General features: G+C 41.9%; 1 protein-coding gene across 2 annotated transcripts in view; it reads left to right on the top strand.

The window, feature by feature from the left end:
• The window catches only part of LOC140485519 (ADP-ribosylation factor-like protein 9), a 56,064-nt gene extending 43,855 nt beyond the window's left edge, over positions 1–12,209 (top strand). For both annotated transcript variants that reach the window (XM_072583695.1, XM_072583696.1), the window contains exon 4: positions 6,598–12,209. In XM_072583695.1, the coding sequence (XP_072439796.1) occupies positions 6,598–6,771 (174 nt within the window). In that variant the 3' untranslated portion in view covers positions 6,772–12,209. The remainder of the gene's footprint in view (positions 1–6,597) is intronic.
• The last annotated feature ends 1,554 nt before the right edge of the window (positions 12,210–13,763 follow it).

The raw sequence follows: 13,763 nt of genomic DNA, 5'->3' as shown, positions 1-13,763 counted from the left end.
TGGGGTGCGGGTTCATAGTCACTTGAAAGTGGAGTTGCAGGGAGAAAGAGTAGTGAAGAAGGTGTTTGGTATGCTTGTCTTAATTGGTCAGTGCATTGAGCATAGGAGTTGAGAGGTCATGTTGCGGCTGTATAGGACATTGGTTAGGCCACCTTTGGAATACTGTGTTTATTCACCATGAATAAGGTGAATAGCGAAGATCTTTTCCCCAGGGTAGAGGAATCCAAAACTTAAGGTCATAGGTTTAAGGTGAGAGAGGAAAGAATTAAAAGAAACCAAAGGGACAAATCTTTCATGCAGAGGGTGCTGCATTTGGTAAAGAAAAAAGAAGGAAGAATATGTCTGGTATAGACAAGAGAGGTTGAGTGAATCCTTAGAGTATAAAGGCAGTAGGAGTATACTTTAAGCGGGAATCAGGAGGGCAAAAGGGGACATGAGATAGCTTTGGCAAATAGGGTTAAGAAGAATCCAAAGGGTTTTTTCAAATACATTAAGGACAAAAGGGTAACTAGGGAGAGAATAGGGCCCCTCAAAGATCAGCAAGAAAACCTGTGTGGAGTCAAAGGAGATGAGGGAGATACTAAGCGAGTATTTTGCATCAGTGTTCACTGTGGAGAAGGACATGGAAGATATAGAATGTAGGGAAATAGATAGTGATATCTTGGAAAATGTCTATATTACAGAGGTGATGGTGCTGGATATCTTGAAATGCATAAAGGTGGAGATGTCCCCAGGACCTGATCAGGTCTGTGAAGCTAGAGAAGTGGTTGCAGGGATACCTTGCTGAGATATTTAGTGGGCGGCACGGTGGCACAGTGGTTAGCACTGCTGCCTCACAGCGCCAGAGACCCGGGTTCAATTCCCGCCTCAGGCGACTCTCTGTGTGGAGTTTGCACATTCTCCCCGTGTCTGCGTGGGTTTCCTCCGGGTGCTCCGGTTTCCTCCCACACTCCAAAGATGTGCAGGTCAGGTGAATTGGCCATGCTAAATTGCCCGTAGTGTTAGGTAAGAGGTAGATGTAGGGGTATGGGTGGGTTGCGCTTCGGCGGGGCGGTGTGGACTTGTTGGGCCGAAGGGCCTGTTTCCACACTGTAAGTAATCTAATCTAATATTTGTATCGTCGATTGTCATTGGTGAGGTGCCGGAAAACTGGAGGTTGGCTAACGTGCTACCTCTATTTAAGAAAAGTGGTAAGGTAAAGCCACATAACTGTCGACCGGTAAGCCTGATGTTGGTGATGGGCAAGTTGTTGGAGGGTATCCTGAGGGATAGGACAGATTAGGGATAGTCAGCAAGGCTTTGTGCATGGGAAATCATGTCTCTCGAACTTGATTGAATTTTCTTTTGAAGAAGTAACCAAAAAGGATTGATGAGGGCAAAGCAGAAGACGTGATCTATATGGATTTCAGGTAAGGCGCTCGACACGATTCCCCATGGGAGACTGGTTAGCAAGGTTAGATCTCATGGAATACAGGGAAAACTAGACATTTGGGATACAGAGGTAAAAACAATGACTGCAGATGCTGAAAATCAAATACTGGATTAGTGGTGCTGGAAGAGCACAGCAGTTCAGGCAGCATCCAACGAGCAGCGAAATCAATGTTTCGGGCAAAAGCCCTTCATCAGGAATAAAGGCAATGAGCCTGAAGCATGGAGAGATAAGCTAGAGGAGGGTGGGGGTGGGGAGAGAGTAGCATAGAGTACAATGGGTGAGTGGGGGAGGAGATGAAGGTGATAGGTCAAGGAGGAGAGGGTGGAGTGGATAGGTAGAAAAGAAGATAGGCAGGTCGGACAAGTCAAGGAGGCAGTAACTGAGCTGGAAGTTTGAAACTAGGATGAGGTGGGGGAAGGGGAAATGAGGAAGCTGTTGAAGTCCACATTGATGCCCTGGGGTTGAAGTGTTCCGAGGCGGAAGATGAGGCGTTCTTCCTCCAGGCGTCTGGTGGTGAGGGAGCGGCGGTGAAGGAGGCCCAGGACCTCCATGTCCTCGGCAGAGTGGGAGGGGGAGTTGAAATGTTGGGCCACGGGGCGGTTTGGTTGATTGGTGCGGGTGTCTCAGAGATGTTCCCTAAAGCGCTCTGCTAGGAGGCGCCCAGTCTCCCCAATGTAGAGGAGACCGCATCGGGAGCAACGGATACAATAAATGATATTGGTGGATGTGCAGGTGAAACTTTGATGGATGTGGAAGGCTCCTTTAGGGCCTTGGATAGAGGTGAGGGAGGAGGTGTGGGCACAGGTTTTACAGTTCCTGCGGTGGCAGGGGAAAGTGCCAGAATGGGAGGGTGGGTCGTAGGGGGTTGTGGACCTGACCAGGTAGTCACGGAGGGAATGGTCTTTGCGGAAGGCGGAAAGGGGTGGGGAGGGAAATATATCCCTGGTGGTGGGGTCTTTTTGGAGGTGGCGGAAATGTCGGTGGATGATTTGGTTGATGCGAAGGTTTGTAGGGTGGAAGGTGAGCACCAGGGGTGTTCTGTCCTTGTTACGGTTGGAGGGGTGGGGTCTGAGGGCGGAGGTGCGGGATGTGGACGAGATGCGTTGGAGGGCATCTTTAACCACGTGGGAAGGGAAATTGCGGTCTCTAAAGAAGGAGGCCATCTGGTGTGTCCTATGGTGGAACTGGTCCTCCTGGGAGCAGATACGGCGGAGGCGGAGAAATTGGGAATACGGGATGGCATTTTTGCAAGAGATAGGGTGGGAAGAGGTGTAATCCAGGTAGCTATGGGAGTCGGTGGGTTTGTAAAAAATGTCAGTGTCAAGTCGGTCGTCACTAAGGGAGATGGAGAGGTCCAGGAAGCGGAGCGAGGTGTCAGAGATAGTCCAGGTAAATTTAAGGTCAGGGTGGAATGTGTTGGTGAAGTTGATGAATTGCTCAACCTCCTCGCGGGAGCACGAGGTGGCGCCAATGCAGTCATCAATGTAGCGGAGGAAGAGGTGGGGAGTGGTGCCGGTGTAATTACGGAAGATCAACTGTTCTACATAGCCAACAAAGAGACAGGCATAGCTGGGGCCCATACGTGTGCCCATGGCTACGCCTTTGGTTCTACATAGCCAACAAAGAGACAGGCATCGCAGGCTTTTGCCCGAAACGTTGATTTCGCTGCTCATTGGATGCTGCCTGAACTGCTGTGCTCTTCCAGCACCACTAATCCAGTATTTGGGATACAGAACTGACTTCAAGGTAGAAGACAGGGTTGTAGTGGAGGGTTGCTTTTCAGACTGGAGGCTTGTAACCAGTGGACTGCCACAAGGATCAGTGCTGATTCCACTACTTTTCGTCATTTATGTAAATGATTTGGATGTGAATGTAGAAGGTATTACAGGAGACCCCAAAATTAGAGGTGTAGTGGACAGTGAAGAAGATTACATCAGAGTACAATGGGATCTTGATCAGATGGGCCAATGGGCTGAGGAGTGGTAGATGGAGTTTAATTTACATAAACACGAGGTGCTTCATTTTGGAAAAGCAAATTAAGGAAGAACTTATACACTTAATGGCAAGGTCCTAGGGAGTGCTGCTGAACAAAGACACCTTAGAGTGCAGATTCATAGCTCCTTGAAAATAGAGTTGCAGGTAGATAGGATAGAAAGAAAGCGCTTGGTATGCTTTCCTTTATTGGTCAGAGCATTGAATATAGGAGTTCGGAGGTCATGTTGCGGCTGTACAGGACATTGGTTAGGCCACTGTTGGAATATTGCATGCAGTTCAGGTCTCCTTCCTACCAGAAGGATGTTGTGAAACTTGAAAGGATTCAGAAAAGATTTACAAGGATGTTGCCAGGATTCGAGGATTTGAGGTGTAGGAAGAGGTTGAATAGGTTGGGGCTATTTTTCCTGGAGTGTTGGAGGCTAAGGGATGACCTTAGAGGTTTATAAAATCATGAGGAAAATGGATAGGATAAATACACAATTCCCTGGGGTGTGGGAGTCCAGAATAGAGGGCAATAGGTTTAGGGTGAGAAGAGGAAAAATATAAGAGGGACCTAAGGGGCAACTTTTTCACGTGGAGGGTGGTACGTGTATGAAATGACCTGCCAGAGGAAGTGGTAGAGACTGGTACAATTGCAACATTTATAAGGCCTCTGGATGGGTATGTGAATAGGAAGGGTTTGGAGGGATATGGGCCAAGTGCTGGCAAATGGGACTAGATTAGTTTAGGATATCTGGTTGGCATGGACGAGTTAGACCGAAGGGTTTGTTTCCATGCTGTACATCTCTATGACTCTATGTATGGAATGAGTTGCCAGAAGAGCTGGTGGAGACTGGTACAATTGCAACATTTAAAATGCATCTGGATGGGTATATGAATAGGAAGGGTTTTGAGAGATATGGGCCAAATGTGACCAGATTCATTTAGAATAATTGTTCACAGAACAGATTGGACCGGAAGGTCTGTTTCTGTTCTGTGTATCTCCACAACTCTATAATTTGATACTATCCTTTTAATTCCATTGATTAACCATGGTTGGTTTATCCAATACATAGAATCCTCATTCCTACCTAAAATATATCTTTGCAGTGAGTCATAAACCATCTTCTTAATCATTTGCCATTGTTCCTAAATTTTTTTTGCTAAACACCTTTCCCAGTTCACTCCAGCCAACTCTGCCCTGATCCTTACCTAATTACCCTTATTTAAGATGAATAGTGTTTTCTGACCCAAGTTCTTTCCTCTCCAACTGAATGCTAAATTTGAAGTTATGGCCACTGTTTCCTAGGGCTACCTTCTACTCTGAGATTATTTATAGAACCTGTACTGAAAAAAAGAAAATGCTGGAGATCACAGTGGGTCAGACAACATCCATGGAGAGAGAGCAAGCTAACCTTTTGAGTCTATATGACACTTCATCAGAGCTGAAGCTTTCCTTGTCTCCATGGATACTGTCTGACCCACTGTGATCTCCAGCATTTGTTGTTTTTAGTACAGATTCCAGTATCTGCAGTAATTTGCTCCTCCTTTTATTGAACCTGCCTAATTACACCATTACCAGATCCAAAATAGCCAAATCCCTGGTTGAATTCACAACATTTTATTCTTAGAAATATTGTTTTATTGTTCTAAATGGTTTCTCCCGATATATGCTCTATTCTCCTTAATTTCTTGAAACTGTTAATCAAATGAACTTCTAACCTTCCAAATTTCATGGCTTATTTAGTATCTCCTCTCAAACATAAACCTTTACATTCAAGTATTATTCTAGTAAATCTACAACTTTAATGATTGCCAAAATTTCCCTTTGTAAGAAAGCTTGGGTAGGACCAATTAAAAAAGAAAACGTTTTTTTTAAAAGAGGATGAAGGAGTGACATACTAAAAATGTGTTTGCTTAAAACTTTACAAAGAAATGTAAAGGTGGGTATGATGGAGTAGATCAGAAGGTATGAGAGTAATTAACTGAGAAATCATGCTGAATAAAGTGGAACTCTGGTAAGATCAGTGGACCTTGATGGCATGCATACTCAGGTGAATTGTAAATGAAATGGCTTGATCAGAGTTTGTCAACATGATTTTGAAAGTTTTGTTAATGAACAGGAAAATTATCGATTTAATTAATCTACTTTGCACCAAAAAGTGGAAAAATATGGATAAGAGAAGGTTTCTGGATAATTCAAGATAGAGGACAGGACAAAATGTGGCTGTAAGAGCAGTTTCTTTTTTGAGGATTTTTTCAGTGTCAGAGTTGATTTCCTCAAATTTTGGGAGCAGTAGTTAGTGTGTTATAAGCTATTGATTTGTTTTGGAACCTTAGGGGGGGTGAAAATCAAAATAATGGGCACTTTTTTAAAAAAGAAAGAAAGCAGACAAAGTCAGTGGCAGTGACCACATGGGAAGTGATTCAAACTGAGAAAGAAACCTACGCTGAACCAGCAAGTGAGTCTGCACAGCTACTGCCTCTGCTATTTCATTTCAAGTCTAGGGTTGGAGGGTTTGAGCTATAGGGAGAGACTGAATAGACAGTAGACGTAGGAGTAGGCCATTTGGCCCTTCTAGCTAGCACCACAGCCTGGGGATGTTTATTCTGGAGTGACAGGCTGAGGGATGACTTTGTAGAGGTTTATAAAATCATGAGGGGTGTGGATAGGGTAATTGGACTAGGCATTTTCTCTGGGGTGGGGAAGTCCAAAACTTGGGGGCATAGGTTTAAGTTGAGAGGGGAAAGATTTATAAGAGATTTAACTTTTTCACACTTTTTCCTCCTGGTGCCTGAGGAAGTGGTGGAGGCTTGTACAATTACAATGTTTAAAAGACATCTGGATGGGCATATGAATAGGAATGGTTTAGAGGGATTTGGGCCAAATGCTGGCAATAGGACTAGATTTATTTAGGATATCTGGTTGGCATGGATGAGTTGGATCGAAGGGCCTGTTTCCGTGCTATACATCTCTGACTGTAACGTTATATGAATTGCTGCTACATACTTTGACACTTAATCATCTGTTATTCAACATGTTTGCTCTTAATTTCACCACTCTGGTTTAACATTTTTATCTGTTTTGTGTCTCAGTTTCTGGAAATTACTGAAGAATTCAAGAATCTGTAATAAAATATTAAAGGGGATAATTACTTGTCTGTAAGATTAGATGTTATTGTGTCTTATAGGATATTAAAGGAGCCTGCACTATTTCAGAAATCCATGAGCAGCTTTCCCTTGAAATGTTAGGTGATAAAAGGAAGCTTTTCCTCATTGGAACCCATGTTGCTGAAGATGGATCACAAATACCAACAAGCATACAAGATGCCAAGGAACTCATTGCCCAGTTGGTGATCTACTGAGGAGTCAATGTGCACACAAGTTTTCCATTTCTGCCTTGAATTCCTTTTCATCATATTTTTTTGATGTAATATTTTTTACTAAAGCACTATCTGGTCATATTCGCTTGTGATGTAGAAACTTCTTCAATCTAAAGAAATTATTATTTTAACAAATTTGGGTTTGGAAAACCAATACTTTTTGCACATGATCTGCACTTGGTTGCACAGTTAATTGTATTAGTAGAAGCTTTTGTAGTAAATAGTTACTGTATACTTTGTATAATTTACTCTAATTTCTAATTAATGAATGCTGGGACTGGAGAATCTTAACATTTGCTAAGACTTGCACCAGAAATCTCTCTACATATGATTAAATCAAAAAGAACAAAATTGCACATGACCTTAATTACTGTACCCAAGAAAAGCATACATTAAAAATTTGAGGTGGTTTTGAGCGGTGGTAATGTAGTTGATCTGTATTTTGCCACTTCCAATATATGAGCCAGCTCTAGAGATAAAAGTGAATGCAAGGGGCTAAAAGTTTTCTTTTTCACTTGGCATTTCTGGATACTACAGATTTAGTTATGGCTTTCATCCCTACTCATCTTTTGAATGATGGGTTATTTAACAATAGGATGTTGAGACCTCAGCAATTTTCTGGAAATGTCGTTTGAATTGAGTAGCCTGTCATAGTGTAAAAGTGAATTTAGCCTCTTCCTGTCAATACCACTTAATCCATCTATTTTTCCTTTGAAATAATTCAATCATCTTTGCTTCTACCGCCTTGGTATGCAGCAAATTCCATGCTTATACCACGTGTGTAGAAATAAAGTTCCTCCCACAATCATCCATACTTGTTTCTCCTGCCCAAAACTTTACATCTATTTCCACATTAGGTAGCATCAATAATGGGAACAGCTTATCTACTTCATGTGAACATAGCATGATGTACACTTAATTCAAATCTCCCCTCTATCTCCTTTGCTGTAACTTCGCCAACCTACTGTTTTATCTAAAACTGCTGTTTTATCTAAAACTGCTCATCCTTGGTACCATTTAATAAACCTCCTTTTCACCATCTCAAAGAAATGCCTTTCCTGAAGGGTGTTGAATAGCAGTAAATGCTTTTTTAAGGCCTAATTAGGGCTTTACAAAGGTTCAGCATAACTTTCCTGTTTAATAATATAACGTAGATTCCATTTGCTTTACTAACTATTCTCTGTGTGTCCTGCCACCTTTTAAAGACTGATACACATAAACATCCCCTCCTCCCCCACCCCCCCCCCCCCCCTCCAAAAGTCCTCTTTAGAACTATATGGAAACTGGGAAGAATGTGCCAATTAATTTTGTTTCACTGCTCCATAGGTTATCACTGATATATAAGAATTCCAAGTGAGACCACCAAAGCCCAGTCTGCATGACTTTGTTACCCAGGAAAGAAGCAAACCACATCAGGTTGTTTCAGTAGCAGTGAAAATTTATTGTAAAGTTCTCAACTTTAACAAGAACTATGAAAGGAAAGGATTTTTAATTTTTCACTTTAAGCTATACCCTTTCAAACCTCAAACATGTAACCCGCCAATTATGACCAAGACCGACAAAAAGCAAATAATATTCTTTACAAGCACCAAACAATGCAGACAAAATAAACAAAATTCTGAAAATCAGAAGTCGATGGGGTTAAAATCCCTTTTCTCTCTCTGTCCATTTGATTTTTGCAATGGTGACATATTCTTGTTTGGCTGGTGATGGTCATCCCTTGATTCAATGACTTAAGTTAAATTCCATTTGCTATTGTGCTATCCTGCTATCATATTTACATCCACTTACAATTTTTTTATTCACTCATGTGACATGGGCAGTGTTGGCTGGCCAACATTTAGTGCCTTTCCTTAGTTGCCTATTACCACCTTGAGAAACTGGTGGTGAGCTGCTGCCTTGATCTGCTACTTTGAGTACAGGAGTTGGGAGGTCATGTTGCGGCTGTACAGGACATTGGTTGGACGACTGTTGGAATATTGCATGCAATTCTGGTCTCCTTCCTATCAGAAAGATGTTGTGAAACTTGAAAGGGTTCAGAAAAGATTTACAAGGATGTTGCCAGGGTTGGAGGATTTGAGCTATAGGCGAGGCTGAACAGGCTTGGGGCTGTTTTCCCTGGAGCGTCAGAGGCTGAGGGGTGACCTTATAGAGGTTTACAAAATTGAGGGGCATGGATAGGGTAGGTAGGCAAAGTCTTTTCCCTGGGGTCAGAGAGTCCAGAACTAGAGGGCACAGGTTTAGGGTGAGAGGGGAAAGATATAAAAGAGACCTACGGGGCAACTTTTTCACACACAGGGTGGTACATGTATGGAATGAGCTGCCAGAGGATGTGGTGGAGGGTGGTACAATTGGAACATTTAAGAGGCATCTGGATGGTTATATGAATAGGAAGGATTTGGAGGGATACGGGCTGGGTGCTGGCAGGTGGGACTAGATTGGGTTGGGATATCTGGTCGGCATGGACGAATTGGACTGAAGGGTCTGTTTCCGAGCTGTACATCTCTATGTGCTGTAGGTACACTCTCAGTGCATTTGGGATGTGGTGGGGTGGGATTCAAGGATTTTGACCCAGTAACCATGAAGGAACAGTGACACATTTGCAAGTCAGGATACTAAGTCATTTGACTACCTGCAGATGGTGGTGTTCCCATGTATTTACTACACTTTGACCTTCTAGATGGAAGTGATGATGGGCTTGGAAGGTAGAGTCTAAAGAGCCTCAGTGAATTTCTGCTATGGATCTGGTAAATAGTACACAATGCTGCTACTAAGTATCAGTAGGTACGGCAAGTGGGTGTGGGTTTGGTCCCAATCAAACAGGCTACTTTGAACTGGATGGAGTCAAGCTTCATGAGTGCTTTTGGAGTTGCACTCATTCAGGGAAGTGGGGAGTATTCCATCACTTCCCAAACGTATTCCTTGTAGATTGTTGGTAGACTTCGGTGAGTAACTGACCACCTGACTCACCAAAGTATTCCTAGCCTCTGACCTGATCTTATAACTATTATATTGAAAACCAGAGTTCAGTCTGGTCTGAAATTACTCATCTAATGATTATGAAAAAATGCCATAAAATCCATAAAGTTCACATAGTTCTACAGGGAAAGCATTCTGCTGTTTTAACCTAGTCTGGCCAATGTGTTGACTCCACATATACAACAATGAGGTTGACACTTGAAGTGGCTCAGCAAGTCACTCGGTCATATCAAGTAGCCAAAGCATAAGTAACAGAAGTGACAATAACAAACTCAGTCCTAGTGACCCTGAAATGTCCTCCTGGGGACTAGTGCCAAAATTGGAAAAGCTGTCTCACTGACTAATCAAGCAACAGCCTGAATGGTCATACTCATGAAATTATGCCTAACAATCAATATCCCAGACGCTATCATCATGGCTCAATCTTGCCCATGGGGCAGGTATAATGATCTGTGCCTTTCCCAGGGATTTGTTCTGTGCTGTTTCTCTTGCAGAGAGAGGTGGGCAGTGGTGACAGAATGTGGTTCAGAAGGAGTGGATAATCAGCTTTATGTTTGAGTTTTTTTAATAGATATTTTTATTAGAAATTTAACATTTTTACAAGTTTACAAAAATAAACAAAACTCTCAAGTACAAACATTGATATACAATTAAATCTTAAATATATAATAACCAAAATTTAACAAAAGAAAAATATCGAGGAAAAATAAACAAAACTCAACTAACTACTAATCTAACCTACAACTAACCAGAGTATTTATTTAAGTCTCTTACATTATTCAGAGAAAGAGAAAAAAAAAACAGCGGATAACATAGGAATTGGGTAGTGAGATACATGCTCTGAATGTGTTAACATCAAATGTGCGGGATTCCTCTCCCAAGGGGCCCCGGACCAGCCAGGTTCGTAATCTCAATTAAATAAAAGCCCTTGTTAGGATAGCCAAAATATCTGTATTCATATAACTCAAGAAGGGTTGCCATATTTTATAAAATAATTCAGTCTTTCGGTGCACCATATTTGTAAGGAAGTCAAGGGGAATACATTCCATAATTAATCTGTGCCAATTTGAAAGTCCAGAGGGGCCCTCAGCCATCCAGTTTACCAAGATACTTTTCCTTGCACAGAAAGAATAGAAAATAGTCTCTTCCCGTACATGTCCAGGGAGGATAAGTTCGAAAAGCCCAAAAGGAGAGATGCAGGGTCCACTTTAATTTCCGTTCCTAAAATTTCTGTCAGGGCACTTGCTACTTTAGTCCAGTATCTACGGATCTTATGACAGGTCCATAGACAATGTACAAGAGTGCCCACCTCTATTTTACATTTGGGACACATTGGAGATGCCCCTGCCTTAAATTTTGCCAATCGATCCGGTGCTATTTGGGCCCTATGAAGTATCTTCAGCTGGATGGCCTGAGTTCTGTTACAGATGGTGATTCTTCTGGCATTTTCCCAAATGTCATTCCACGTTCCTATAGAGATTTCTAGTCCCAATTCCTGATCCCATGTTTTAAGCAGATTGTCCATATCTCCCGATATTTCATCATGTAGTAAATGATAAATGGTACTGATGGAGGATACCCCCATTGGTCGTAGTACTCTACATTCTTTATCTGATTTATAAAGACTATCTAATAACGTCGTCTTCTTCTGTATATAATCTCGAATTTGGAAGTATCGATAGAGGTTTCCATTAGGTAATCCGAATTTCTGACGCAGCTGTTCAAAAGACATCAGGACCCCGTCTTTAAATAGGTCCCCTAAACAACAGATACTCCTAGATCTCCAGAGTTTAAAAGTGGCGTCTGTAAACCCCGGTTGGAATCCCCATGCTCCCACTATCGGCGCATAGGAGGATGTTTTATGTGAGTTGCCCTCATTTGGCCACATTATATTCCAAGCTTTAATTGTATTTAGTATTTTTACAGTGATCCGTAATGATTTTCCTCTTGTCTGAAAATAAAAGGTTAATAAGTGGGTATTTTACTTGAGAAGCCTCGATGTCCAGCCAGATTGGGTCTTGTTTGATCCACAATCAATCAGCTATGTAACTTAATAAGGAACTTAACTGATATTTCCTAAAATCTGGGAAGTCCAATCCTCCCCTTGTCTGTGGAAGCTGTAGCTTCTTCAGCTTAACGAGGGGCCGTCTATGATTCCAGATAAAGGAACCCAGCCAGCCATATAATTTATGTAGTGCCAGCCTTGGCAGCATCACCGGAAGCATTCTCATAGGATATAGGAGATGGGGCAGGACATTCATTTTAATTAGTGCTATTCTACCCAACCAGGAAATTGGAAGGTCTCCCCATCACTGGAGGTCCTGCCTTATCCTTTCCAGTAAATGCACAAAGTTAGCCTTGTAAAACTGACTAAATACTGGGGTAATAAAAATACCTAAATATAAATAAGAAGCCCTCCAGGGACCAACGAAAGGGAAAAAGGGATCCGTCCACTAAGTGGGGTGTCATAGCAAGGCCACCCATTGGCATAGCCTCCGATTTTGAGAAATTAATTTTATAGCCTGAGAATGTGATAAATGTATTAATAACTTGGATTAAGCCAGGTACGGACATCAGGGGATTATTGAGGAATAGGAGAACATCATCTGCATACAGGGTAATTTTATGTTTACCTGTAGCAATCCTCGGGGCTGTTATATTAGGATCAGCCTGTATAGCTTCTGCTAGTGGTTCAATTATTACCGTAAATAACAATGGCGAGAGAGGACATCCCTGACGGCAGCCCCTACCCACACTGAAGCTATCCGAACCTAATCCATTGGTAACCACAACTGCTTTGGGATCACTATACAATGTTGAGACCCATTTGGTAAACACCTTTCCAATGCCAAACCTTTCCAATGTGTAAAACAAATATGACCATTCAACTCTATCAAATGCCTTTTCCGCGTCTAATGAAACTACTACTCCTGGTATCTTTCCCTGATGACAGGCTTGAATCATATTCAAAACCCTTCTAACATTATTGGATGATCTATGGCCCTTAATAAACCCCGTCTGATCCTCCTTTATGATATGTGGCAGTACCTTTCCTAGTCTGAATGCTAACGTTTTAGAAAGGATTTTAAAATCTACATTTAGCAAGGATATTGGTCTGTATGACGTACAATCTTCTGGATCCTTTCCTTTTTTAAGGATAAGAGAGATATTTGCCTCTTTCAGCGAAGGCGGGAGACAGCCCTGACTATATGCATAGTTATACATGTCCATAAGTGGACCAGCCAATATTTCTGTAAATTCTTTATAGAATTCAGCTTGAAAACCATCTGGCCCGGTGCCTTACCGCTCTGAAGTTGCCTGATTGCATCAAGTATTTCTTGGACTGTTAGGGGAGCATTTAAGACCGATACCTGTTCTGGAGTTAGGTCTGGAAAGGTCAGGTTTTTAAAAAAATGACTGCATCCTCCTAGTCCTATCTTCACAATCCTGTGATTTATATAAATCAGAATAAAATTTTCTAAAGATTGCATTAATCTTTTTATGATCATGAGTCAAAATACCCGTACTTTCCTTGATAGACGTGATAGTTTGAGAGGCCTTTTTTTTCTTTGCGAGAAATGCTAAGTATCTACCCGGTTTGTCGCCAAATTCATATAACCTTTGTTTTGCAAATAATATTTCCCTCTTAGCCATTTGGGTAAGCGTAGTGTTTAGAGCTGTCCTAAGGGCCATACTCCTTTGCAATTTAATAAAAGAAGGTCTATCAGCATATGCTATTTCAGCTGCTTTTAAGCGAGCTTCGAGCAGACGCTGTTGATCTCCCTTCAATTTTTTCTGGGTCGCTGAGTCGGAGATGATCAAACCTCACGCGTAAGCTTTGATGGTCTCCCACATCATTGATGGGTTGCTAGCCGTACCTGAATTAATTTCTAAAAAAGTTTTAAATTCTTGAGAAAAGTACTTTATAAATTTACTGTCTTTCATTAGGAAGGTGTCCATATACCAACGCCGAGGGGATAGAACATAGAACATAG

The sequence above is a fragment of the Chiloscyllium punctatum genome, chromosome 14 (assembly GCF_047496795.1).
Source record: "Chiloscyllium punctatum isolate Juve2018m chromosome 14, sChiPun1.3, whole genome shotgun sequence".
NCBI lineage: Eukaryota > Metazoa > Chordata > Chondrichthyes > Orectolobiformes > Hemiscylliidae > Chiloscyllium > Chiloscyllium punctatum.
Note: the sequence above shows the minus strand (reverse complement) of the source record. Positions and strands in the feature narration are given on the sequence as shown.